Consider the following 25,612-nt stretch of genomic DNA (forward strand, 5'->3'; position numbering starts at 1 on the left):
AAATTTTCTTTCCTGTTCCTGCTGAAATACTGCTCATCCTACCAAGAGTGTGCATTTTAGGGAAACAAAGCATGAAAAGAGATTTCTACTTCCTTTTCAGTTTCTTTCCTTTTCAGGGAGCAGGTTTTACCCTGGCAGCTGAGCTGCCAGGAAAGGAAAATCTGTGCAGCATTTGACCCACAGCCTTACTTCCCACAGCTCAATATTGAGAGAATTTCACTGAGCAGAACTTCTTATAACACCACCAATCAGCTTTCATATTAAAAAATATACCAAAAGTCAGCTCTGTGGGTTTTGTAGGGAAACAAATGATCCAGATTATTGTATACAAATATATATTATTTACAAATATATATTACTATATACAAATACACAAAGAGGTTCATCCAACGCTTAGATTTTTATGACTACAGGTTTGCAGGATAAAATCATCATCTGCTATGAAGGATTCCAAGGATATCATCCATATGGAGACTTTGAGCTTGTCTAAATAATTTGAAATAAATGTTGAGGCATAAAAACTATTATTCTTTATGCCACTAAAACTTAGTGATACAGTGATAAGTGATAAGATTTGAAAAACCCAGCCTTATGCTAAATAACACTTAAGAAATAAAGAACAAGGTAGAGAACAGGGTCTATTTATCTTACATATAAATCAGGAGGTCTCTGAAACTCACAGGCACTGAAGAAGCAGCTTATTTGGGAAAATTGAAACATTTCTCCTCGGGAAGATCCCACTCCAGAGGAAAGTTCCCTCTGAAGGGGAGAGGACTTCTTGACAAGAAGATATTTGGACATTAATTTTTTTAATTAATGCTCCAGGATATTCACACAAAGACACAGATATCGACTACTATGTAGGATATATTTTTAATTGGAAAAGGCCATGCCAGCTGAGCTATAAAACAAGCACAGGCTGTTAGATATAATAATAGAGAAAAAAGACTGGGGGAAAAAAGTGAGTTGTGAAAAAGAAAAGAAAAAAGTCTATTTAGTTAAAAGAGACTTCCCAGGACCCTGGAGCCAAGGTAGAAAAAACCTGGAACTTATCATGACCATCACGAACACTGCTCAGGGATGCAGGGATGTTGATACCATGGAAATGGCTCTTGTATTCAGGATTATCTGACATGATTCACATATAAATGAAGATAGTTCAGATTTTGGAGCAGTAATGACACGCATCCAAACCTGCAAGTGTTAACAGTGCATGTCCATGTCCTGCATAGGGCACTGTGGGATAGAGAGGCAAGAAATTAAAAGGGAATTTTGTTTTCCCCTTTCAGCCAGAAATGAGGGGTGTAAGCTGCAGCTCCTGATGCACAGATACATGCCACTGACTTCAGGGTCAACCAGATCTCACTGATCTGATGCTGACCTGAGGCAAATATAGCCAATATTTCTGTAAAATTAAATCCCTTTATTTGCTTCTGTAAATATTTTTATATAAAATAAGTATCAGAGGTACTAATTTTGCTTTTATTTTACTCTTTTTGCTTCTGAGAAAGATGACTGCATGTGGTTAACTGGGAGAAAGGTCTTGACAAGGCTGTTGAGAAGCCAAAATTGTGCCCTTTGCAAGTGCAGACATGGAAGAGCTGATGGAGGGGAGCAACACTGGTGGTGCAAAGCTGAGGGATCCCACTGGCTACTTGGCTGCTGCTGCAATCATGGAATGGTTTGGGTTGGAAGGACCTTAAAGCTCATCCAGTCCCACTCCCCTACCATGGACAGGGACACTTCCCACTAGCCCAGGTTGCTCCAAGCCCCTTCCAACCTGGCCTTGGACACTTCCAGGGATGGGGCAGCCACAGCTTCTCTGGGCAACCTGTGCCAGGGCCTACCCACCCTCACAGGGAAGGATTTCTTCCTAATTAGCTGCAAGAACACTTTTCTACCTTTTCCCAGCGGGCTGAGCTGGCAGACACAGCTGTAACCCCCTGGGAGCTGCGTCCTGTGCTGCCCTTTGGAGCACCGAGGCCAAGACAAGAAAGAAAATCCTGGGGTTCTTCCATCTCCACTTTCCAGTGTCCAAGAGTCTCTGCACTCGTGGTGATTGTCCTTTACCTGTGTGACACTAGCACTAAAAATCTATGCATTGCAGCACCCAATGGGGGGGTGCCCAGATCCTTCCTGGCCCTTTTCCTAAACTCCAGGATGTTCAGTGGTCCCACCTGGAGCAGCCAAGGACATGCTGGATATGGAGCAGTGTTATCTGCCAGCTGAGAGAGAGCTGTGATAATGTAATTTTTGGATGTAAGTTCATCTAACCCCTTCAGAGGGATTAGCCCCAACTCCTTTTAGTACTGAAGTCAGGGAGAGTGTTCAGCATTTCCATCAAAGCCCAAACACTGCAAGACCTGGGCAGTCAGACCTGAAATAAATCAGGTAAAACGCTTTTTCTAAAACACTGTTTGCAGAACTGGTGAAGAAAATGCCAAATTTTTTCAATGACCTTTTAAGCTATTTTCTGCTTTTAGTGTTAAAAACATCCATTTTGTCTTTGCATTTAGAGGCCTCCTTTTCCTCTCATTTATTTGAGCTCTAGATAATTATTCTAATTAAAAACATGTAAAAGCCAACAAATGCAACAGAAGTATTTTCTCTTTTGAAAACCATGGATAATTACCTCCCATATCCATTACTTAGATACTTTGTGACACCTTTTTATTTTGCTTCTCTGACATTTTTGTCTTCCTGCAAATGCAAATCTCACATATTGATTGATTTCTGTAGCATTTTATCCCAATACATGACATTAGCCATAAAAAGCACCATTTTATTGTACTACAAAACAAAACACCTAGCCAGATACTTTCTCCATTCCATACTAAGGCTTCAGTGCTTTAATAGCATAAAAACAAACTAGAATTTTGGTTAAATAGTCTCCTCTGTGGGTAACAGCTCCCCATTTCATTATTAAACTTGGGAAAGTATTATTTAGAAATCAGAAGACCATATAGAAACTTACTCATTGAAAATAATAGTTAAAACTGAGTCAGAAGGCTGGGTATCAAAGGAGAAGATTGAAAAGAGAAGTTATAAAATGTCAGATGTGTTTCCTTTCTAAATATACAGGAATCTCAAGGTACTATAACATGTACATGAGAAAAATTAATAGAGAGGCTCTTAAGTCATCTGGGATTCTACAAATACCACTTACAAATTACACATTATAAACTGAATATCTCTCAAAATCAGGTGTTCTGCTGTACAGATACTGGTTATGTGGTTTTTATCAGTAAGTAACAAACCAAATAAATCTTGTTTCCTGGATTCCTCTTTCCCTCACCTCTCTATAAGGTCTGTGTTCTCCTTATGGTGTGACTTCAGCACAGGCCTTCCTAAACTCACTAATGAAGGAAGATATCCATCCAAAGAGTTCTTGGGAGTCCAGGTCTTGTGGCTCCCCAAACTTTACCTGTAAATATGAAAGACAAAAATATTTAATATTAGTGTATCCAAGGAATCTAAACCATGTCCAGGATCTTAATGAAATTTTAAAAAGCAAGATAAAAGTTAAATACCTTCATTACTGTTAATATTAATATAAAAAGGAAGAAGAGGTGGACGAAGAAGGGGAAGAGGAGGAAGAAGAAAACTTTGAGCTGTCTGAAATCTCCAGGGAACTGAAATCCTAAATATGGTTTATATTTCATGGCAGGCCAAAATGTTTCCCTTTTCTGTCATTTTGCTTTGCAAACAAACAAAAATTATTCATAAGGAAGTAAATATTTTTGGGCAAGAAAGTAATTTATCAGAGAGCCTTTCCCTGTTCCTTCTTTAATCTGAAAAAGGTGAACAGATAGGAAGTTTTTAAAAATTCCTCTCTGTGAAGGTGGTGAGGCCCTGGCACAGGTTACCCAGAGAAGCTGTGGCTACCCCATCCCTGAAGTGTCCAAGGCCAGGTTGGAAGGGGCTTGGAGCAACCTGGGCTAGTGGAAGGTGTCCCTGCCTATGGCAGGGGGGTGCAACTGGATGAGCTTTAAGGTCCTTCCAACCCCAACCATTCTGTGATTCTATGAAATCCAAAGAACATGCTCCAAAGGCTTCATCATAAAGAGACTCCAAGTGCTGATCCTGGCTGTAATTGAGAGCTCCCCTGTAATTGTGGGATCAGCTCTCCCAAGGCAGAACAGCAATGAAGTTGTAGTTCACAACTTCAAATTGCAGCTGAAATACAGGGGGAGGTTTGGGCAGATCTGGCATTCCCAAAAAGTGTCCACCTGGACACCATCTAACAGCTCTTAGGAGCAAACCCTCTGCCTGGAAATCAGAAACACAGCACCAGAAACCACTCAAATACAACCCAGTCACAAAAACTTTAACATTAAGCACTGACACCTGATTAATAGTTTTGCCTGTATGTTCCTAATTGCACCTTCTGGGTTCTCCAAGCCCTTCATCTCTGGCACATCTGGCCCATGATGTGCCATCAGTTAAACAGTAATGAGAGAGGCATTTCCTGGAGCTAATGACCATCTGTGAGGAGCTGAGAGCCCACAGTTATGCCACAGGCAGTTGTCCCCAACTTATTGCTCATCCCACAGAAATGTCACATGCCAAGGTCACTATTGATTTCATAAGCAGGATATAAAAGCATCAAGGTGGGCCTGTGGAGTTTTGGGTTATGTGTAACATGATTTCCATGGCTATTCCAACACAATTCCAGATCAGCTATTCCAGGTGAGCTGGACTATACCTGTCTAGTGCTGTTGGGATGATAAGGTGGCTTTTGGTCACCCATTCTATTTTATATTTGCTTTACATTTGTTGATGCTTTATAAACATGCAAAAGGATTTGCTTTGCTTGTTCAGAAGAAAAAAAATTCATTCTAAAGGAGAGAAATACATCAAAAAAGTTATTTAGAGAATAACAGGGAAAGGAAGGTAAAAAGGATCTGGCTTAAAGGTTGAGAAAACTTCCAGCTACGTGGAAAATGAAATCCTCTTCAGATGCAAATAAGAGTCTCAGATGTTCTTGGTTTTCAACTTTTTTGAAGGCTTGGGACAGAGTTCTCTATGTGCTGCAGACTAATCTGGCTTGCTGCCCTAAGCTGAGGTGTTATTCCAGTTTGCAAGAGCCACAAAGAAACCCCTGTGCATTCTTACAATATTACTTTTACTAAAACATCACTAATTAAATTTCCTTGGTCAAACATCTCTCTAATCTGCAGTGTCTGTTCAGGTAGGACCCCAAAGGCCTTCCTGGCTGCATCTTCTGTGTAACATTTGCTCATCATTGAACTTCTCTGCTTTTAATCCCTCCCTCTGACAAAAAAAAAAAAAAAAAAAAAAAGGAGAAAAAGAAACACCACAAAAACCACCACCACACTTAAAATCATGTCCCAAACCAGGACATTATTCTGGTTTCACAGGTCAGCACTGCATTTCAGCAACCCCCTTCCTTAAAGCTTCTGACCACTGTTAGATGAAAGGTTTTGCTTTTCTTTCTATAGACTGTATAACTATCAAGCACGTGGGAATTTCTTGTGCTTCTTTCCACTTCTTTCTTCCCCCTCTTTTTTTTTTTCTTAAAGAAATGTAGATTTATTTTCATTGCATTTTAATATGATATGTACCAGTACGTTGCTATAAAGCTTCTTCATTTCATCACATCTTTTTGACAGCTGGGATAGATCCCCTTCATATTTCTGAATTAAATCCTGTAATAAAATAAAACTTCTTAATTTGCTGTAGGAGAATAATATTAAAGCAGGAATTAAACAGCAGTGAAAACAAGATAATTCAAGTCAAAATTTTCATGTCACAAAAATTTCACATTTCACAAAAGAGAAGCCTACATCAAGCACACATATTTCCTTGCAAGTATTAAGACTTCAAAGATGGGAAAAAAAAAAGAAACATCAAGGTTAGAGAATTTTAACTGCATTATTCGATGACATTACCTAAATCTATTAAAACTGGTAGAACTAGATAAGCATCAGAAGGTCCTAATTTCCACCACATTTGGCCTTTTTGCATGTGAAGCAAACACTCCCAGTTGCTGGTTCTTAAGGAAGCAGAAATAGAAACTTAAGTTTTGGAGTTAAATTCCTTAATTATGGTTCCTTTGTAATCTATGTATTTTTGACAGCTGAACATGTACGGAAGAAGCACCTGGCAAGGTGTTCCAAAGCAGAAGGAAACACATGGATTGAGCAGATGCTGACCCTGCCCAGTGAAGCTCAGCACAGAGATAGCTGGGACAGCAGAGATGGACGTGTCCACACCAGAGTGGGGAACCCCTGAGCTGGCATTAGCCCAATTCACAACCAGCACAACAGTGCTCCTGAGTTATTAATTCTCTGTGCCTGAGCTATCGACCCCTCTGCTTCCTACGGCCTGCTCAGCTTCCTCCCCCTTGTGTCCTCCAACCCATCTTGTTCTGTAACCAGCAAGGGCAGAATAAACTTAGATCAGCCTGTAATCACAAATTAGGCATGGCCTTGTGTGATGCAAGAGCAGAGCCATCTTAGATCAGCCTATAATCACAATTTAGGCATGGCCTTGGATGGTGTTTCTTGGATGGTCTCTTTAACCAAGTAACATTGACAGGACAAGAGGGAACAGCCTCAAGTTGTACCAGGGAAAGTTGAGACTGGATATTAGCAAAAATGTCTTCTTTGAGAGGATTATCAAGCATTGGAACAGGCTGCCCAGGAAGTGGTAGAGCCACCATGCCTGGAGGGATTCAAAAGACATGTAGGTGGGAGACCTGGGGACATGGTTTAGTAGTGGCCTTGGCAGTGACAGGTTTATGGGTGGGCTCAATGCACTCAAAGGTCTTTTTCAATCTAAATGATTCTATGATTGTCTGTGCTATCTCCCCTTCTATCCAAAGGCAGAAGAAATCATTACAAATTTATATGTGCTCAAAAATTCCTATTATTCCTTTGTCCATGACAAAGTGCTTGTCATGGACCACTATGGGGCTGCCTCATCCACTCCATCCCATTTGTCTGGTGAAGCAAAAGCAAGAGATGCAGAAACCCTGAAAACCCTTCCCATGCTGCAATTTACACTGTGAAATACTCTCAGAGGGGAATAAAAAACCACTTTTCCTCAAATGCTCCTGATTCCCTTATCAGGGCAGGTCTCAGACAAACTAACAGGTTACTCATCATTTACCTCCAGCCCACAAGAAAGTTGTAGTAACTTTACCTTTAGTTCCTTGCAGAACTGTAATTCCTGGGGTGTTGCCTTGATTGTCTTGGGTTTAATAAGCCTCCTGCACTGAATAATGTTTTCCAATTCTTTTCTTAAAACTAACAACAGAGAAAGAAAAGGAGGAATGTCACCAGCATGCAGATGTGACCAAAGGACTGCAAATGTCTAATTTAGGACACAAGGAAAATTTAGGAGAATATAGGCCTATAATATGTTCATCCAGGAATATTAACTTTCTATCTTGAAGTAGAAACCCAGAAAGGAACATTTTATTATGGAAAAAGTAGTATGTGATCACATCACTGCAGAATAATGAAGAGGTCGATAGCATGGTAATGCAGTGGTCATAAATCTGGCCTTTCCTAGCTCTGGGCATTGGGATTAGCCATGAAAATAACACACTTCAAACCTATGTTTTTGTGCAGAAAGTTCAGGGTTCCTTTAAAGACAAAAGAACAAAAATTCTCTTCTATGCAGCAGTGAGAAACGTTGTCATTTGGCACTGAGCACAACACTGGTCTGCTATCCTGGGAGCTCCCACTCTGGGAAATGGGGGGAAAGAGCTCACTGGCATCTCATGGCACTGTTCAATGGTGAGTTGTAAATATCTCCCCAAACCAATCTGACATTTAAACAACCTTATTCTCTTCCCTCCTCCCGACTTCACTGGTGTTGGACTCCTTTCTAGAGAAGGAAACCAGTTTGGTTCAAAGAAGTTCTTGAAGTCCAGGACTGAGCTGCAGGAAGTTTTCTCCTGGTGCATTCCCAGCTCCCAGAGAATCTGCTACAGCTGTGACTTTGATGGAGCATTTGTAGCACTTAACATTTGTACTCTATGATAAACTCTATTTACCATCGGCAGTATATTTATTTTTAATTATTTCTAAACCACCTGGACACACTTTAATATTTCTTTTTTTTTTTTTTTAAATTCTTTCTAGGTAACATGGCAGCTTAAGCATCACCATAGCAACACTTCACCTCAACGTTTTGAACCTTTACCTCTCTTTACAAACTACAGAAGTGCAATGAAAGCCTGTTCCAAATGACTGCACAATGTATGAAAACCTTTCTCTGGATGTAGAGACCACATTTACATACCATCAACTTCAGCACTGAGTCCCTTCATGGAAGCTGGAAAGGAAGAGAGGGGGAAAAACATGTTAAGAAATATCATTCATATCGTGAGGATGGGAGTTTCCACAGAAGCTGAAGGACTTTATTTTTTATTTGTTGATTATTTTTCCCCCCTCCCTCCTCTTACCATCAGGAACAGCTTCAAATTCTGTCAACTCCTGAGAAAATGTGGCCAGATCAGGCTCATGTAAGAGGATCTGTTCCACAAGGGCGTGAAGCAAAGTGAACGTCCTCTCTTTACCCCTCAGCAGAGGTAACTGCAAATAAACCAGAGCAATGATTGACATACTGAGCTGTTACACCTTAATAAATAAATAAATAAATAAATAAATAAATAAATAAATAAATAAAAGAACAGCAGGGCTGTTGATAGTTCCCAAGTAAGCTTGACAAGAATAGAACACAACAAAATTAAACTTCTCCTTTTCAATCTGCCGTTTCACACACATTCTTGATTAAGATCAGCTTTCCACTTCCATATCCCTTGACCTTGCTTGTTCTTCTCTGTCTTATTCACACAGATCTTTTTAAACTGAAGGTATCCTAATTGATTGCAACTGATTTTGGACCTCCAAGCAACCACAGTCATTATTCCTTTCCACTCAGAAGTAGTGTGCTGTGCTCATGAAGAGAGAAAAGTTCCTTAATTGAATCTGGGAAGATGCTCTGTGGCAGAAAAAGATTTTGTAGGCATTTTTCATTATGATAGATGTGGTATTACAGGCATTATATATATAAAAATAATAAAAAAAAGAATGCAAGTTTTGTTTCAGAATTGTCACTAGACTTATAAATCATTCACTCATATATTAAAGTCTCCAGATGGGAAAGATATCTTATAAAAACAAAGTAAAAATCCTTCTCTTCTGTTTACAGATGAGGCATAATTTTACAATACTATTAAAGGCACAAGCAGCTTAGGAAATTTGTATCTGTTTCTTACTTTTTAGGTAAGAATATTATGCTTTGCAACTGCTGGATGGAGGAAGGGGGAAAAAACTCCTATTTTCAGCAGCAGCATTTTCTGATGGCAAATTCTGATGAAGAGGGGAAAGCAGGTTGCTTAAAACTAATGGAAAACTCAGGCTAATGTCACACAAGTGGTAGGTCAGTGAAGAGGCAATTAGAGAATTAAGAGCTAGATGATGCTTGTTGTACAGCAGCTCTCTGTTAGGAAAGAGTGAAGACCACAACTTCAACTTTCATCCCCTATTAATCATCCAGCAGAGCAATGATGGGGGTTAAAAGCATTGCAGGAAATTTCACTCCCTTCCAATTTGTTAATTTGTTTAAATTCTGCTTTTGAAATTTTAATTTAAAATGGCCACGTACCAGTTGTTGCAAAAGATGCTTAGATTCATGGAATCATAGAATGGTTTGGGTTGGAAGGGACCAACCTCCCCATCAGGGCCTCACCACCCTCACAGGGAAGAATTTCTTCCTAATATCCCATCTAACCCTCCTCTCTGTCAGTGTGAAGCCATTCCCCCTTGTGCTGTCACTCCAGGCCCTTGGAAAAAGTCTCTCTCCATCTTTCTTGTAGCTCCCTTTCAGGTGCTTGAAGGCCACCAAGCCCCCACCCAGCCAGTGCTGCTGTCTGAAATGGGGAAATGCATCTTTTTATCACAGTCATTCAAGAATATAATGTCAAACAGGATTTTTAACAACAAGAAAATATTTACTCACTTTGGCCAAAGATGACAATCGAAATCCTTTCACCACCTCTTTTCCAGCCTTCTCATTTAGATGGTTCCCAATGGCTAAAATGTACTCCAAAACAGCAACAAACTTCTGGCTGGATTGCAGCTGCTTACTGGCTTGGATCTTCTGGTTTATCAGCTGAAAAACACACACAGATCTTCCTTCAGTTCAGATTGGAAGCGTGGGTAAATCCCTGTGCCGAAGCCTCACTGTCCCCACCTGAAGCAAGTCACACCTCACCAATGACATCTTCCTACTCAAGTCCCTCAAGGAAACAGGCCCGGGGTTTTTAGGAAGGACCAGTTAAAACTCTCCCACCCAGATAAAGCTGTGTTGGCACAGTGATTCTGCCCAAAAGGAGGTCACATCCTCTCTGGCTGCCAAAGCCATTTCAACTCATCTCTTAAAATGCCTCTGCAGAAGAAGTGTTTTGCTGTTTGAATGCACCAGATTGCACCAAATGTCAGGTACCAGGGGAAGCAGAGCCTGGAGCTCAGTGTGGGGCTCTCCAGCTTCCACCTCCCTCCCTTCTGTTTATACCAGCTGAAAACTGTTATCAGAATTCTTAGCACAGTTTCCCCCACAAGGAAGAATAATGATTTCCTGTAATCAAACCCAATATAATTCTGTTTTCCCAGGGAAGCCACCTCCCTTCTAAGGCTATGGACACAAGAGGTGGTTTTGTTTTCCACTAGGAAATTTGTATTTTTTTAGCACCACACCTCCTTTCGTCAGTCACCAACACACAAACTTAAAAACAGGGAAAGGTGGAAACACACAGGAGAGCTGAAAGCTGTTGTTAAAACATTTATAACACATCTCAGGGCCAGAGAGGGCTTAAAGCCAGTAGTCAGGTTGTCCCATAGAATTTTAAGTGTATATTCTATGATTTAAAAACAGATATTAGTGAGCATAAGTAAGAAAATACTTAGACAACTGATCAGTGAACATTCAATGAACATCAAACATCAGCCAAATCAAACAGTGCATATAATAACTTCTAAATATTCAGGTATTTGGCTTCATTGGAGGACAGCAAAGGCGTGGCAGTGCACCAGGCAGGGTCAGAAATCTGGGCATGTCCCCTGTGTTTTCCATCTGCTCCTCTTCTGAGCTTTGTCCACTGTCACCATGGTTTTAGTCACAGATAAAGGACAACAACTTGGTCTTGCAGAACTTTCACATTTTGTTTTCATTCTCATGCAGAAGGAGAGCAAAACCTCTGAAACATTTTCATAGAAGCAGAATCGTGTCAAAATACTTGTTTTGAGCCAAAGCATAGACAAAACCTGGCAGGGAAGGCAGTGGCTTGGAACAGGAAGGTCCAGTCATGAGACCGTTTATTTGCATCCCCTCCCCCTTAGGTCATCCTGAAAAAAGGCAGAGAGGGACTTAATCTCTGGTTCCTGATAGTTCAGTTCACTCCTGTAATCCTTAGGAGGAACACTCTCCTTCAGTCTTCTGCAAAGAGGAAATTCTCTATGAATTTCAAATAAACTTGCTCTATGTCTTTCAGCTTGATTCTTTCAGCTTGTGCAACAACCTCCCCACAAACTAAGTTGAATTTTAGTGGTGAAATTCACTTCTCACAAGTCAAAGAAAGAGGAAAGTTTAACAACACCAAATAAAAAATTTGAAAATCCTTTCCTGTTCTTTTCTCCCTCTTTTGTGGAAGTCTATTCCATTGCCAGGCCCATCAGCTACTGCTTCTTGCATCTTGGTGGAATAAGGATGATGTTAAATGCACATATTAGAAAAAAAAAAGGATCTGCATTGAGGTTATTTGGCCCTCTAGTATCAAAGGGGTAGATTTTGATGACAAACACACTGTGAAGGACTCATGTTACTCACAGGCTCCAAATCTCTCATGCTCTCAGGGAGCTCACGAACAGTGAGCAGGAGATCCAACCTCTGGCCCAAGTGAGGGATTTTACACATCTGCACAGAATTGAACAGAAAAGGAATCAAAACTCATGTTTATACCAAAACATGCACATATACATTGTAGTTTATTGAGCAATTCAGCTAGACCATAGTTTTCCTAATTTCTGTGCTCATTTCTTAATTTTATTTGAGGTCTGTGGATTTACTATGGTGCACACCTGAATGTGCACATTTGCATACGCAAATTCAAATATGCTGGTAGGGCCAGACATTATTAAAATCAATGACACTCCTTTCTTGTGAACAAGAATGTTTAATTACACACAATTTTCTGCTTGTATATTTTGGAAACCTAGCTCAGAATAAATCAGCTCCTACTTTGGAGCAAGGGGAGGGGGTGTGACTTGGAGAAGCAAAGGACTCCATAGAGCTCTCTTCTGATTATTAGAATATATTATCAGAATAATCTGAATATATATCAGAATAATATTATCAGAATAATCCTCTTATGCTGATTCTGGGTGAGTTGTAAATTTAAGTTCCAAACAACAGTGGTTTTACCTCAGAGAATGCCCTAGAAATGGCATGTGGTGACTTTTAATGCTTCTTACCTCTAACATAAACTGGTCAACCACGTGCAGCTCTGAACACGACCCCTTGAATGACTGGTACCTTTCTGCATCTTTTGCTGTTGGCATGTATCTGTAAAACAGGAATTAAAATTGAATGTCCTCTTCCTCTTCATTTTGTATTGTTGCGACATAAAACAATCATTCCATTCCATGCACTGGAATTTCTTACATTTAGTGTGGTTTATGTGTTGCATGTTAATTCTTTGATCAGTGGGACTCCTGGCTCTGCACAGACACCCCACCAATCCTTGGGAACAATGATCTTCTTTACCATTGTTTTTGCAGGTTTTTTCACTTGCTCAAATAATGGCAGCACATAACACAGACCCACAACTTCCTTCCTTCTGCACGAGGCCACAGAATATATTCTCCAGGGTCAGAACTCCAGGGCCACAGATCTTTAGAAAAATTGATGTCTTCAAATATTGACTCCACTTGGAAAAACAAACACATCACCACAGTTCTCCTTTGGAGATCTTCCTGCCTGTCTGAGTGCTCACTATGGGAATTCACAGCATATCTTCAGCAAAATGAAATCAATGTTATAGCAAACATATGAGAAGGAGTGTAAAGAATCTTAAATAAGTATTCGGGTCTATCTTCTCTTCAAAAAACCTACTAAATTTGTAGCAAGTGTGATTAAACATTCATGGGGATAGCTCTACATTTTCATTAAAAGTGATTTATTCAGAAATGGAAAAAATAAAGCAAATATTTTAAATGTTAAATACAGGACAAGAAGTAAGATTTTTTTTTTTTACTGTTGTCAGTAATTTGACATTTCAATTCAATAATGGCTAGGGTTTGAATTATTAAGTCTATATTAAAGCAGATTACAAAATAGTACTTTTTTCACTCTTTATCATAAAGAAATAATTGAATTCTCATTTAAAGATAAGTTAACTGTTGGCAAATGAAAGGGTGTTTATCACTGAAAAAAGTTTGACTTTTTAAGCAAATTCAAACAACGTATTTTTAAAAACTGACAGCAAATATCTTCATTTAATCAAATGTCTGATATTCCATAAAATTGTTTAGATGTCTTATGTATATAAAACAAAACCAGCAGATTATCTAGGAGGTTTAAAGCTTAAAGCACTGAACAATGGAAGCCATGAAAAAGGAAGCACAAGAATATGTGAATGCGTTCCATAAATATCTTTGTACATGAATGCAACTCTAATGGAATTTGCACAATGAAAAAAATCCCATTGCTCTGAAAAAAATTAAGAGACAAGGAGTGCTTTCCTATTGATTTTAAGACATCAGGATAAAGAATCATTCAGAGAATTATGGAAAGGTTTCCGTGTCAAATTAAGTCCTGAAGTTTCTAATAATATCCCACCACTGGACACATGAGCAGAACATTTAACTCAGAGGTCACAGTCTTGAAAATGTAATCTTGGGTTTGACTTTAAATATTTTTTCATTCTACAATAGTAGAATTTTGACTTCCTGCTCAGGCTCAGGCAGTCTGACAGGAACAATTTGCACAGAGAGGGATTTTCCAGCCCTGGATTATCCTGTTTGAACTCCTGTCCTGACCACAGGTTCTCCACCGACTGGAGGCCACAGTTTTCAAAGGTAAAGTTTTCCACCATGACACCAAAATCAAACGGAAAGGTTTTCAAAAGTGTTAAATGTCCTGCTAAATCCACCACAGCTCTTCGTACCAGAGAGACTTGGGAGTGCTGATGTTCCATGAGAATGTCTGTCTGCTCCTTTGATTTTCCACTTGGAAATCCGAGCCTTAATTCCGAGATGCATCTCGTTTATTTCACTCACACTTAAAACTGCTGGGGTGGAAAAAAATTATCTCCCTTTTACTGCAAGATTTGTATGTGCATTCCTAGATTTTGGCAATAAATAAGAATTTCAAGGACAGAATCCTTGAACCCATAGCTTGAATCCTTGAAGCCACATAACATATAGCAAATACAGCATCCAATATCTCTTACATATTCCATTGCTAGAAAATTTCCTCAGCATTATTGCTCTCAAAGAAAGACTTAAAGGAAAAAAAAAAACAGGATCTTTCAAGCTTCATTGCCATCATTATTACTATTATTATCTGATGGCAAGGAGCCCAGATGCTGTAAATCAGGGATCTCAGTGGTGTCACACTGGTTTCAGCAGCGTGGAGATCCTGGACTGAACCTGCAGTGCTGCAGGAAGAGGTTTCTTTTTTGAAGGAGCCTTTCAGATCAGTTTTTGAATGGCAGCAGAGCTCCATCACCCTCAGTGGGGCCATGCACCTTTCCCCAGCTCATAATTGTGCACCACTGGGGGGTGTAACTGGTAAAGCACTGGAGCAGCAAGGAAACGTCCTCCAGAACACTGGGACATAAAAAACATGTAAATATTCAGTTTCCTGCCCACGTCCCTTCACACTTGAGGCAAGCTCTGCACAAGTCATGTCACAGAATAACATTAATTCTATGTTAGCTGTCTCTTCTTGTGCTCACAACACTTCCTAAGTGCTCACATGATCCTGCAGATCATTTTAAAATTGCCTCTGATGTACTGATTTGGATCAGGATTTTAAGGCCAAGATTAAACTGATTCCATGAGAAGTAGAAACATCAATTATTTACTTCCTCACTTTCTTTGTCAGCCTCATCTTTTTCCCAGCTCACTTTAGCAAAACACTCTAATCTTTTCTCATTTTAAAGGAAGAAACAGTTTCACATCAAGTTTTCGTGTGTGAATATGTTTATTAAAGTAGTCCAAGTACCACATGGGGACTGGGATGTATAAGAGATACTACTCTAGGATCCCACTTCTTTCCTTTCTTTCTATGTCTTAAACTATTCAAAAAGATACAATGCAGTTCCTATGAATTTCATATAGTTTGATTACACTCCTGAAATCTCTTCAGTTTTGCTAAAGATACAGAAATTTGCATTCTGCTTTAAACCCACAAATCTCTGCCACTGACATACTGATATTCTTAACACCCCATCACCACATAAAGTTCCTTTAACACTTGTCTGCCTTCCTTATCTCCAAACCAGTCTTAAATCTTTCGTTTCTCATCCCACAATAGGTTGTAAGGCTGTAGTAAGAGATCCTGTAAAGTCTTCTCAAGTCAACACCTGCTCACTGACACAACTTACTATTTTCCCAACTCTACTCTTTGTAACTAGTTCACAAAATCATGGTGGATTTGCCATTGCTTTGCAACCCCCTTTCCTACAAAGATGGGGAAAAGTGATATTTTGGGGCTGTATTCAAAAATCTCAGTTGCAAGAGCTGATTTCTGTGTGCAACCTGATATCCACAGTCAGGATAAATCCAATGTCTCAGTCCATCCATGAGCTTCACATTATTTGCAGAAGGTTCTGCCTTCTCCAAAGGGTACCTTATAACATAAACAAACAATTGAACCCCCAAAATTACCTCCTCAGTGCTGTAATCTGCTCATCTGTGAGTCCACCACTCTCCTCATGTATGATGTACAGTTTTTCTTTCAGCTCACTTGGTTTGATACGGAAACTTTTAAGAAAAATGTCTGGAGGAAAAGGATTCTTAGATTACTTGGAAGGAAAATCACCAAAATATCTCATCTGTACTTATCAGATTTAAAAAAAAAAAAAAAAAAAAAAAAAAAGGAAGAGAGAAAGAAAAAACCCATCACAAACAAACAGGAAAAAAAGTAAAAAAAAACACCAAAATATTTAGTAGCTGCTGTCATTAAAGCAATAACTCAAACTTTGTATTTTCTTTAAATTTACATAATAGTAGTCAAGGAAAACCAAATTTCTTTCATAAGATAGTCAATGTTTAGGATAGAACTATTAAGATACCATTTTGGGAATGTACTCAATACTTGCTCATATGTATTTCTTTTGTACTCAGCTCAACAGTTAAAATCATTTTTTTTCCACATAACAGTACAATAAGTTGGCACAATATTTTGAAGGTTAAAGGAATTACACTTTCCATTTGTTTGGATTTTGTTTACTTGCTTTGTTTAATCTCCAGCAAGAAAACTTACTCCCAAAATGAAGGCAAACTAGGAAACAGAAGTGCTCACTTCTTCCTAAAATCCTAAAATCTGATGTTTTTGTAAAGTTCAAGACTTCTGTGCTGATACAGGGCTGGCTCATAACATGCATTATGACAGGAAAATGCAAATAAGATGCCTCTTCCCCAAAGAGGTGAAGGTCATCATTTAGACAAGTAAAAATTTGTAAGGATGTTGCTCCCAAAAAGACCACTTTGTCTTGCCAGTTATTCTTTAATTACTGTCTGTCTCCCTCATTGGTACTGGAGGATGGAGGTAAAAAAAAAAGAATCACAAGGAAGTGAACAAAGGGCAGCAGCAGAGAAAGGGAAAATGTTTAAATGCTTCCCATTGCTGGCACGAGACTTGCCCTGGAGTCTCTGCTACACCAGAACTCCTCTGAGAAGCATAAAGGGATTGTGAAGGAGAATTTTGGAAGGATTTGTATGATTTACCTTCTTTTCAATTCAATTCTGTAAAGGAACAGAGTTTTTCAGGTTAGAGGAACTTGCTGTGGCCCGAGGCAGCTGTTAATGGTTCTAGAGACTGTTGGCCAGTGGAGTACAGACCATTTATTCTTCCTCTGACACACTCTACACCCTCTGAATTTTGTTATAAGATCTGAGCTTTAGTGCTAAGCCTGGCAGAACTTTCCTTTTTTCCTTCTTGTGCTTTTTATGCCTCATATCTATTGCTTCCCTATGCCTTTTAAACTGTGTGTCTCTTCAGTGGTGGGGAATCACCATAACAGTGAATAACCCACGGTAAAACGTTGATTTTAAAATCTTCACAACCTGTCCAGAAAGCATTTAAAATTGTCTTGAACGTTTTCAGTAACTGATATCAAGACACTGAAGAAATTCTAGTCATCAGACTTCGTCAAAGTATTTTCCCGGGCAAAATAAGGATACTATGTGGGAAAGGGGGTCTCATACAGAGAAACAGGCAGCAATCAAGACACAGAAGCTGGTATTTTGACTTCTAAATCAGTTTTTCACCCATTAGATCTCATCTTCTTGGGTTAACATATACATTATAATGTCTCCCAAAATTTTGCATTGGAAATCTGAGGATGTTTTTCTTGTTTCTTCCCGATACCTGTTCTCTGTATGGCAGAAATTTATTTTGTCTACAAGAATCCACGAGATAACTTAGCTTTTATTTGTATTTTCTCACACATTAGACTCAAATTCAGTGTATAGATCTACTCTCAGAACTCTCATTTCTCTCTTGTGTTCAGAAACCCACTCAAATTCTCCACAAATTTTAACCTACTGGCAATTTTGGAGCTTCATCCTTTTATTCATTAAATTAAGAACTGCAGTTTGCAGCACTTGCAGGAAGATTAATCAGAATTCTAAGGATCAAATTAACTTTTGATCTAAGTAACATCCATTATAATAAGTGTATGCCAAAAATCTCACTGATGGAACTTTAAGGATAAGATTAAGAAACGGATGTGTAATGTCCCATTGAAAAAACAGTTGTAGGAGGAACAGGATCAAAAGGAGGAATGGTGCTATTTGCCAACCAAAAGAAAGAAATTTCCTCAAAGAAACTGCAATCATTTAGTAGATAAAAGTGCTATTACAAGATTCTTTTATCTGCAACAGCACTTCTGTATCACTCTCTTCCTTTTAACCCTTCAAATTGTTAGTCAAGGGATGCAATAATTCCAAGTTATCCCCATTTAAAGTTCCCAATTAAAACTTTACATGATCTCCAAAATACATTCTTTCTTATTAATATTCACAGAGAAGAAATCATTAAAACTTCAAAATTAACTGCCCCAAATTCTTTACACATGTAACACTTCTTGAAACATCTCTAGGTTATAGAGCTTTTTTGGAAAGCCATCTCTGTAACAGAAATCAGAGTGGTCTTTGAAGAACAATTACTCTTGCTCCTTTAATATCTACCAATTCTCATTAAAAGGATTGAAAGACCTTTACATCATTTTATTAGAAAGAGCAGAACTGTGTGTTGAACTCCTTCATTAGCTGTGAAAGACTGTTCTAGGTCAGGTCTTTGGTAGAATCCTGTGATATGAGAGGGAAGGATCCTGTTCAAGACAGTCATTCACAGCCTGAGCCTTCAGCCAGAGGAAGGCCAAGAATTCCTGAAACCTGGCTTGTAGCTGCCTCAAAGGCCTCTTATGCCAACACTCAAACTGCCAGCACAGCACTCAAACTTCTGGCTCTCCACCTGCTCCTGTTGACTTTTCTTCACCTGAACAACCCACAAAATTTGAAAAGCCTCTGAAGTCAGTCTTACATTGATTTCACAGGTGACACACATGATTTCACATGTCTGCTCTAAGACAACAACATCACAGCTCAATGGCACTTCCACATGTTTTGTACAAGAAGAGAAGAAGCTTTGGGCTTCACCTCTACATCATTAAGGACCACATTTGGAGCAACTCAACCATGAGGTCTTCTTTTATAAATCAGTAGAGGGGCATTGAATTAAAACATGATCCAGAAGTTTGTCTCATTGCCTGTTGAATGGCAGGAAGTACAAAGAGAAAATGTGTGCAATGTTCAGCCCAGCTCAGAGAGGAGAACACAGCTCTTATTAACACACTTACTGAAGTTATGTGCAACTTTTCGGTCTAACATGATGTGCTGATTCACTGAAGGCTCATTGCCCGAAAATACTGCTGTGTCCTGGATCTGGAACTGTTCACAGAGCCTGGATACATCAATTTTCTTCTTAAATGGGTCACGTGATCCCCAGACAGATTTGTGAATCTAAAAAGATAGGAGTGACACAGGGTAAACAGAAAGCCAGAACAGAGGCACTTTGTTCCATCCAAACACAGAGAAGGTCATTTTGTGGCACAGTTGTACTTTTATAACTATAGATGTAACACTATATATACAGATTTTTTTTAACAGCCACCATCAGTTTCATCCTCACCTTATCAGAAGGAACAACATCCCAGTGAAAGGCTTTGGTTCTCTTTGCTGCTGGAGAGAGGCTGCAGGGCTGTGGAAGGGCAGGAGGGGCTGGTGGTACCTCTGCCCTACTTATGGGAAGTGGAAGAGATGGTGATGCTGGCCCTCCTTCCCCCTCTGCAGGCTTTGTCTGGGGGCTTGGAGACTTGTTCAGACTGGTCCTTTCAGGACTCACACCAAAGTGCAGAGTCTCCTCTTTCTGTTCATTCAGAGGTACAATAAATTCCTCATAATCAGCTTCAGGGGAGGTGCATCCTTGAGATCCCTCCTGAGGCGGGGAGGCCCCCTGGCCCAGCTGACAGTACCTTTCTAGGAGAGACACCCATTCATTCTGGAGCTTGCCAACATCCTCTGGCCTGCTGTTTTGGACAGTAAAGGGTATTCGAAACCTGAAATTTAAGAATGTGGTATATAAACACAAGACAGTGTAAATAACATGCTGACTAACACAGCCACAGATAGTTCTGATTTAAGCAGAATGATATTCAGCACCTTTACTTGTCAAAGCAGCCCAGTGCTGCTGACTCTGACCTTTTCAGGCAAAGTTAATTGCTTATGTGTCTATGGTTAGAGAGCTGAAGTTTTGCCATATATTGACTTTGTGGTGCAGTTACCTCATAATTCCTCCTCTCCACCTTGGGGCAAGGTGAACAGCTTGTTACACCTTGCTGTGCTTGTTGCACAAGCAGAACCTGCTCACACATCTGTCCCACCAAGCTGAATGTGCATCTCCTCTTCCCTGACTCCTGCCATGACAACTAGACAAGTTGCTGTGGGCAGTATTTCAGTTTCATGATGTGGCACTTCTGATTCCTCCTGAAAATCCTCATCAAATCACTGCAAAGCAATGGGAGCAGGAATCTATATAATTCTGATGGCCTCATTTCTCCAGTACTCTTATTTTATTCTGAAACATTGAGGCCCCCTGTTGCTTGACCTTGTTTTCAGTACTTCTGCGTTAATAAATTATTAATTACCAACTATACTTACAAATAATTGTGATCTTTGGTCTGAACTGAAAAGGTGCTGCATCCATTCTCCTTGCTGACACTCACATCCCCACCTGACAAATTAATTGTGTTTGCTCCAGGGTCTGCAGTCCTGTTCTTTCCTCCCAGACCTATGCAATATAAAGTCAATTCTCCTTCACGTAGTTGCACCAAGTACCTGAAGGACAAGGAATGGACATACAGCTCATTCTTCATTGGTTGCTTAGTTACACAAGCTTTGCTTTTGTTAAGGCACTTCCTAAAATCAAAAACTCTCCACATTTTTACAGCATCTTCCATGGGACAGGCAAAAAGTATCAATGCTAAAGCATAAAGGCTTTGAGATATTCTTATTTGAGGGCTTCTTATTCTTATCTGACACATAAGTAAACTGACACCAACTCTGAGCAGCCTGCCATGCCCAATGAGAGCTGAAACAAAGATCTGACCATCAACTAAAAATCACCCAAGTCCTGTTAATTTTTTAGCCACGCTCTGTCCCTCCCACTCCACTTATTCCTCTTGTTTGGGAGGGTGGATCACTTGGACTATGAGCTTTTAAAGGAATCCCCTGTGTGACTGAGCAGTACATAATAAGACAAGGCTTCAGAGCTTCTGTGTCTTCCAGGTTTCACTGCCCCCAAGCTATAAACAAGTCACCAAATTTAGTTCCCAGTCATATAGGTCAATATTCCTCCCTCCCAAAAATCCTATTACTCCATGGGAACTCAGGCTGGTCCCACAAGTCACTTGGCAGGAAAGGGACAAGGCTCAAGGGCTTCCATCAGAAATGACCATGGCAAAATTTGGGTGAAACCTATTTAAAGGACAAATTAATCTTGGAAAAACACTGTCTTGACCATACACAGCTTGTAATTCAGCAGAACCTTCTGCTTTAGTCTCCCCTCTGGGATTCTGTTCTGCTGCTCAAAACAAAGGTCCCCCATTCAAGAACAGATGAGGTTTTACTGTATATGGGTTTAATTCTTATTTAAGCATTTGTGGTTTCATTTTTCTTGAGGATTTCTGCCTTTCTTTATCATTCTGACAGTTCTATCAAACCTTCCTTTTCCTCCACTCTCTCTTTAAGGTGTGGCTGGTTGATTAAGGTGTTCTATGAGAAATTTAAATAAGTTTAGCTGCTCCAGAAGAATTAAACATAAAATATAAATTGCATCTATTCCCACATAAACAGTCAAAGTGATAAGAATTGTTTAATGGAGCTGGCAGTTATATTGATCTCTCCTTTCTTTAAGGCAGAGACTTATAGTTTAATCGGATCTCCAGATGCTTCCACCATTATTTACTTTGCCAAAAAAAGCAAAAAAAAAAGGAAAAAAGAGAGAGGATTAATATAAAGAAGAAAGCAACAAGGGCTTTGCTTCACAAGATAAATAAAAATCAATTTTTGTTTGTTAACAAACTTGTTAACTGTTGCAAGGTAACAAATCCTGGACACACTTGAGGATAGTGTTTACAAGACATGCAGGAGTAGCCTTTTAAAAACAATTAAAATCATTTTCTGTGGAGGGTGTTGAGATAATTGCTCCATGCAGATAATTACAATGTTAAATTTTTTCCCTTAGTTTTGCTAGACAGACTTTTTTCCCCTCTCTCTTTCTCTCCTTTGATAAAATAAGCAGTTTCCAGGTATTTTAGGAGCTGGCTCAGGGAAGGGTGATTTGTCTGTGGAATGGGGAGCAAACTGTGTAAAACCACTGGGGCTGCTTCACTAATCCAGCAACAGAACAAGCAGAAGCAAAAGCTCTGCTGATCTGGGATGGTTTAGGGGTTGAAATGGTGATGACAGCCCATTTCCTACTGAATAATGATTCCTGTCTCCAATCCCACCACCCTATCAGGCCTCCATGGCTGGTCACCCCCCAGGAGGGGAGTTCAGAACATTATGAGAAGGAATTATGAATTTTGGGGCAGCCATTTGGCCAGTGTGAGTCAATGTTCTCTAGAAGGACTCATACTTCTCCAGCGTCTCCTTGTCCTTATTACTGAGAGTGGAGGGAAAAATAAAGATATAAACATAAAGTCCCACCATTAAAATCCCTCTGAGCACCATCACCATTACATATTTGTGTTGCTAATGGACCCAGCAGGCTCCAGCACACACCAGAACTTTGGTTTGTTGGGACCACTATTGCACTGAAAGTTTACTTTAATGTTCCCATCTCATGCAGATTTGCCATCCACCTTTTAACTTTCAAAAGCAATTAAATAATTAACTCATTATCAGCAAATTAAAGTCTTAATGCATTTATCAGAAATTTTAACGAAATCCACAGCCCAGAGTTCATACTTCACCCATTCAGTGGATGCAAAAGTGTTCTGCTGCAAATCCAGCAGCCCTTCATGTATCACATCCCATTCTGCAGGTCTCCCAGAGCAGGACTCCACTGGTCTCTTGTATGAATTGCTCTGTAAAACTCTGCTCAGGAGGTATATTATCTAGACAAAAAGTGGCAGCAGAGAGAGAATACTTTCCATGTTAATTCCTTTGAATAAGACATCAATAGTTGGATTTTTCAAGTCCAAAGATGACAGACAACACTCTAAGCTGCAGCCAAATAGGTAAAACAAATGAACATAAAATAAGTAATTTATGCTAAACTACTTAACTGCAATTTGGCTTTATGCCCACAATTCTAAACCCATCAGTGTAAGGAGAATACAATTTTATTTTGAAGGGATTACTGTAAAACTTTACTTTTTTAACTCATACACAAAGCAATCTAGGACAAAGTGTCTGTTCAGATCAGCTCAAGTCCAAGTAGCACCCGATTGATTAAGTTGGAAACCTCAGACAAACCCAGTACAAAATGAAGGTTTGGCTACAGTGGAAAATATTATGGATTAAGGTGAGTGTGAATTTAAAGAGTTCTTTGTGCTGTACAGGGCCATATCTGATGTTCTTATTACTAAATACATGTTCCTTTTTGAGCTCTTCTGCTTAATAATCTGTTTTGAACAAAATTAGGCCAATCAACCACGAGGTTCTGCTCATCTGGAAGAAAGGTTTCTGCATGTGGGGTGAATCGCTGGGTTTTGCAGGGAATTAATCTTTCTGGGGAAAAAAGCCCCCTAAGAATGAGTCACAGCAGAAGTTTGGATGCAAATTCTTCCATGAGGTTTAAATTTTGTACCTCATCCTAAATTGTGCAGGATGGATTCAACGACACAAACTCCAAGAGCTGCCCACCCCTGGACACCTGCATTCAGGTGAAAAGCTCATGACTTGGCTTTCTCATGTTTCAGTAGAACTCAAAAGGAGCTGAAATCTCAAAGTGAAGCAGCTCATACAAAATCTCGCAACACTGAATCATTCAGTTAAACAATTAGTTGTACCTAGACTTCATTCCTCTGCTAATTGTGTCATTTCAGCTTCTTTTGATGGTGAAAGATTAATTACTAGGTCTTCTTTTCACAGCATCAGGATGACCTTGTTCATTATTAAAAGCAGGCATTTTAAGAAGTACCTTATGCAGAGAATAAAAACTGCTTAGAAAGTTTCAATTAAGATTCAACTGTACACATCACCAGGGTTTTTTTGCTTGTTTTCATCCACTCTCAGAGGGGTTACATTCCAGGTGTAGTTGCAGAACTGCATCCACTTTCATATCATGTCTCGAGCTGGCTTTACATCTGCAGTCCCAGTGAACTGTGCCCAAATCCTAAGGCCAAACTTTATCTTGAACTCCCGTCCCCTTTGTTCTGAGCACAAACACACACGGAATAAAGACATTTCTCCTTTTTTGCTCGCACAAAGCACAGCATAACAATGATTGGGACCTGCTGGGTACCACCAGCACATCAACTGTTATTTATAGCAATCTGTCCATGGCATTATAAAAACTTACCTTCCTTTTATCATCAAGAGACACAGCTTCCAGCTCATAATCTTGTCGCCCATGAAACACAATGCTGAAGCGCCTCCTTTCAGTGTCTTCACAGGCTTTGACTTGAGAGAAAGGGAACTGTTTCTTAATAATTCCTTTTTCAATGTTAAAAATGGTCCTTGTGTTGAAATCAATCTGGAATAGAAGATTCTTCATTACTTGACTCCATCGCTTCTTGTCACAGAAAGGCAAAGACAACATCCCAATATCACCATGCAAAGGCATTTAGGGAAAGGACCAGCTCAGAATAAATAGGATAAAAAAATGACATTCCATCATCAAGATGGAATTACCACTGTATGGTAATAGAATATTTGTTTTAGTTACAAAACAGATATTCCGTGCAGATGTGTTTCCCTGTCTCTTTTGATGAATATGTATCAATTTATCACTCTGAAACATTACTTGTTTTTAAATTCCCCTTGTCTCATACAACCCAGTGCAGAATCTTCCCATTCAGCAGCACTGGTAGCAAGAACTAATGGCAGGACCATCCCAGCAGAGGTTCAGTTACTCCTTCAGCCTGTGCCCCAGCACTGAAATGCTGTGAGGGTGGTTATAGCAGCAGCTTCCATGTTAGGAAAAGAGGGGACTGTTGAGGGATTATTTTCTGATATAAATATTACTGTGTGTTGATTTAGATCTTGCCTAACATATAGGTTTTTGACACAGAATCACAGAATGGTTTGGGTTGGAAGGAGCTTAAAGAACCTTCCATTCCACCCCCTGCCATGGGCAGGGACACCTTCCACTAGCCCAGGCTGCTCCAAGCCCCATCCAACCTGGCCTTGGACACTTCCAGGGATGGGGCAGCCACAGCTTCTCTGGGCAACCTGTGCCAGGGCCCCACCACCTTCTGAGTAAAAAATTTTCTCTCTTAGTTTAAAACCATTCCCCTTGTGTTCTCTTACTACCTGCCCAAGTAAAAAAATCCCTTCCTCTCTATTTATACACATATATATATGTACAAATAGGTGGAGTAATAATAGCCAATAAAATAACTTTAGTGCAGTTTCATGGCTATAACAATTAAAAATTGTTTGCTTCAAGATGAGATCCTTCTTCTTCCACTGCCCAATCTATATTTGCAGGGCTAAAAACTTGTATGTGCTGCCCATGCCAACCAAATGCCCACACTGTGGCCTTTCCCTGCCTTCTGTTTATAGCTGGAAACCTTCAAAGCAGAACCATTCTCATTATTATCTCTGACTTTTGAAGGCTG

At 39.6% G+C, this 25,612-nt stretch overlaps 1 protein-coding gene across 1 annotated transcript in view; it reads right to left on the reverse strand.

Annotated features, from left to right (window-relative positions):
* Window positions 1-2,653: 2,653 nt before the first annotated feature.
* LOC113982423 (formin-F-like) overlaps window positions 2,654-25,612 on the reverse strand; it is a 34,994-nt gene continuing 12,035 nt past the window's right edge. Inside the window, exons 4-17 of the mRNA XM_027710650.2 lie at window positions 24,352-24,525; window positions 22,794-22,942; window positions 20,484-20,660; window positions 19,456-19,882; window positions 19,124-19,286; window positions 15,927-16,038; window positions 12,507-12,597; window positions 11,863-11,949; window positions 9,997-10,149; window positions 8,438-8,567; window positions 8,275-8,307; window positions 7,168-7,271; window positions 5,586-5,669; window positions 2,654-3,424 (exon numbers count right to left, since the gene is read on the reverse strand). Of these exons, the coding sequence (XP_027566451.2) occupies window positions 3,320-3,424; window positions 5,586-5,669; window positions 7,168-7,271; window positions 8,275-8,307; window positions 8,438-8,567; window positions 9,997-10,149; window positions 11,863-11,949; window positions 12,507-12,597; window positions 15,927-16,038; window positions 19,124-19,286; window positions 19,456-19,882; window positions 20,484-20,660; window positions 22,794-22,942; window positions 24,352-24,525 (1,989 nt within the window). The 3' untranslated portion in view covers window positions 2,654-3,319. The remainder of the gene's footprint in view (window positions 3,425-5,585; window positions 5,670-7,167; window positions 7,272-8,274; window positions 8,308-8,437; window positions 8,568-9,996; window positions 10,150-11,862; window positions 11,950-12,506; window positions 12,598-15,926; window positions 16,039-19,123; window positions 19,287-19,455; window positions 19,883-20,483; window positions 20,661-22,793; window positions 22,943-24,351; window positions 24,526-25,612) is intronic.

Source organism: Pipra filicauda, unplaced genomic scaffold (assembly GCF_003945595.2).
Source record: "Pipra filicauda isolate LSUMZ 115617 unplaced genomic scaffold, ASM394559v2 scaffold13_size5146498_pilon, whole genome shotgun sequence".
Classification (NCBI taxonomy): Eukaryota; Metazoa; Chordata; class Aves; order Passeriformes; family Pipridae; genus Pipra; species Pipra filicauda.